The sequence below is a fragment of the Alosa sapidissima genome, chromosome 18 (assembly GCF_018492685.1).
Source record: "Alosa sapidissima isolate fAloSap1 chromosome 18, fAloSap1.pri, whole genome shotgun sequence".
In the NCBI taxonomy this organism is placed as follows: Eukaryota; Metazoa; Chordata; class Actinopteri; order Clupeiformes; family Clupeidae; genus Alosa; species Alosa sapidissima.
Genome location: NC_055974.1, coordinates 8,927,296 through 8,930,540, shown reverse-complemented (window position 1 = coordinate 8,930,540; position 3,245 = coordinate 8,927,296). Strand labels below are relative to the sequence as shown.

The 3,245-nt window shown below is 44.1% G+C and overlaps 1 protein-coding gene across 2 annotated transcripts in view; it reads right to left on the bottom strand.

Annotated features, from left to right (window-relative positions):
- Window positions 1-1,993, bottom strand: part of plcb3 (phospholipase C, beta 3 (phosphatidylinositol-specific)) — a 47,280-nt gene extending 45,287 nt beyond the window's left edge. For both annotated transcript variants that reach the window (XM_042069378.1, XM_042069379.1), the window contains exon 1: window positions 1,402-1,993. In XM_042069378.1, coding sequence (XP_041925312.1) covers window positions 1,402-1,500 — 99 coding nt within the window. In that variant the 5' untranslated portion in view covers window positions 1,501-1,993. The remainder of the gene's footprint in view (window positions 1-1,401) is intronic.
- Between the last annotated feature and the right edge of the window lie 1,252 nt (window positions 1,994-3,245).

The window sequence follows — 3,245 nt, the reverse complement described above, 5'->3', positions numbered from 1 at the left end:
CTGGACAGCTAGACAGTGATCAGTGCTGGTACAGCATGTTCATTCTCAAAAATCATTAACCTCAAGGTCAGCTTGCATGGTGTGGTCTGTGCTTTGTCCGCTGTGTGTGTGTGTGTGTGTGTGTGTGTGTGTGTGTGTGTGTGTGTGTGTGTGTCTGGCTCTCTTGTCTGTTTGACTACCATGTTTGATGCCAATTTAAAATGCCAACTGACCAGCTCACTCACTGTATACCCCCCTTACCGCTCTTGCTACCTCTCTCCCTCACGTGCACATGCACACACACACACAAACAGACACACACACAGACAGAAACACACAATTTTTAACTATGCATGGTGTATGAGAATTTTCTGCACGAGATGCATTCATCATCAATAATGTAACCAGATGAGTTGCAAGGTTCACTAGAGTAGTATCATTAGTATCATTAGAGTAAATTGCCATTAATTCTTTTAAGTAGGCTATTGCCAACAACGACCTTATTCAAAGACATTTGCACAGAACTTGAAAAGCATTTGGCTGCCTTCAACACCCACTATAAAACTGCTGTAAGTGATTTAGACCTAATGGATAAATGATCCCATCAACACACACACGCACCTTGGCACAAAGGCACTTGGTCACTTACACAACAATAGTGCTATCGTTAGGTGGAGCATAAGGCAAGAGGCCAGATCCTGCTGCTCCTACTCTAGTTTAATATGCGTCAGCTGAAGTCGCTTTCAATCACACAATAAATCGGGACACATTTTACTGTAGCAGAACTGGGTAGCCCACTGGGTACAGTATTCTTGTTTTTTTCTCCTTCCCGAACAGGCAACCATACACTGGAAAGCATATGCTTGGGCGCATGCAAATGCAGAGAGAACCAGGCACACACAAGATGTTGCCAGGAGAGAAAGTACGCGGAAGAAAAAGGTTCTGAAGCGGAGATAGTGAGGTCCTCCCCCCAAAACAATGCATTCGTTTATTTTGACTTTAGGCTACAGCCAAACAATAGATTTGCTACTAGTGTTTAGTTTGGCAAAAAAGTCCCCTCCTGACGCACAATATATAAAAATGCACCGTACATCGATAGGCTACAATAACCTGTAACAATGGTAGGTTATGTCTGAACGGATAACGCGGAAAGAAACCAATAAGGTATCTACATTTCTTCCAAAGAGAAACTTGCTTGACAAGAATTCAACAGATATCAGAAGCCACTGGTTGCTTGCTCGTGTCATCGGGTGTCAGTCGTTCGCAACTGCCTGCTAAATGAGTCTGAGTTGTTAACGTGATAACCCTAGTAGTCATATATTACAAATCCGATCTAATCAAACAGTTAAATAAGTTTGCCTTGTGTGTTTGGTGATTCGGTTTGTTGTTTGGACGTAGGCTAATAAACGACATTGCACTTACCTCATCCCATTTGATAAATTTGCTTCCCCGTTTCAGTGTTTCATGGACGGACACCGGTTTGAGTTGCAGAGCGTGAACTCCCGGCTTCGCCCCAGCCATTTCGGCGTCTTGCCCTGTTCGGCACCCTACTCCTTAATTTTAAGATTTTTTCCGGGGAGAGTTCGGAATTGTCAAACGCCCTGTCTCTTCTGTTCAGGACAGAGGCAACAGAAAAAAAGCTTGCAAAAATCACCCAGTTCAAAGTCACACATTCAGGGCACAGGGGGCGACGAGTGGCGAATGGCGCTGCGCAGTTGATTGGAGTTTATGATTTCAAGCAGTGTTTATGTTTATCCGTTTATCATGCCATACAGCTGAATTGATCTTTTCCTTCCTCCCGTCCATCCGCTCTCCAAAGTTGCCCTTCCTACCAGACCTTCGAAAGCTTCTTAAAACTTTCACTTGACTTTCGTCCTCGCCGGAATCTTCCCTTCTTTTCCCTTCATGTTTTCTAGAAATACGCGAGTGAGAGGGGGAGCGAGAGAAGGACAGGGAAGGAGAGAGAGTAAGGAAGTGAAGGGAAAACGAACAGTCGGGGGAGTGTTTTTTCTGTCCTTACAGACTGGCATTTAACGTTGTCATTCCTTTTTTCTTTAAGAGGCGTGTTCCTCGTGCATGAGAATGAGACTATGGCGGGATTAAACACTCCAGAAACGCAAGAGAATAGGGTAAAGACATTGTCAAATATTTTATGGAATTCTCTTAAAGGGCCCGTTTGGAGGGAACTTTCTGGAGTAATTTCAACTACACCACCCTGAAAGAATGTCAAATATGGCATGTGCGGAACTAGATTTACATCCCAGACGAATTTTCCGAATTGGATTTTTTGCTGTGAATATATTTCTGTGCAATTGTCTTAGGAAAGAGATTCACTATGCCTGCTAGTAGGCATGACCTACAGTTGTGGGACAAAAAAACTACGTTCCCCCAGCGTCTGCGTTAGTTTGTGAATTTGAAAGAATGGCCTAACGTTTAGTTCCCTTGAGTTCGGCCAAGTTCCGTCAGCTGTTGGTAGGTTCCGAGAGATTCAGTCGGGAAAAGCAACTGTAGCCTACGTGCAGGCCTAACCTCTAGCTAGTCATTCAGCTGTTGGCTGGGACAAGTATCAACAGGTCCGCTCAAACTATTCTGCACAAATGATTCGACCAAAACACTGCCTGATAGCTTTATTTTGGTGTTACATTGGCGCGCCGAAACGCTCAAAAACACCTAACTTGTCTTCTTTGTGTCGTTGCATGTTTGCCAAACACATGTGCAATGAACATAGTTCCCCCAGTTCCACCCACCCTGCAGCTGGCTTTTGAAAGCCACGTAATCTATGGCCGTGGCATTCCTGGAGGACTGTCTGCACTTGACAGTTCCGTCAGCGGCACTGGAAAAAAAAATGCCATGTGAAACCTCGGAGCTGTCCACACCTGTGGATATTGGTCAACCCCCACCCGCCCCACTCCATAACTGGACCCGCGGTCCTCATTGGACACCTAAATAGCTTGCGAAGAAGGCCCATACACTTAAATGTGAATACAATATGCAACTAAAGTCAAACCATTCAATCACATTTCTTATTATACTGTAGTCTACATATTTTAGAAATATGTTTTCAAATTCAGAAATTGAAGCTTCACTGAAATATAAAAACATCAGCATAGGCCTATCACTTCAAACATCCACGATAAGCATCCCTGTTTCTACACCGACTGTCAGATACATCTGTGACTGACTGAGCTATCAGACTGACAGGCCTATGTCTGTTTTCATGGCGTCTCTGCTGTGATTTAAATACATACATCTCCATTGCACCGCAT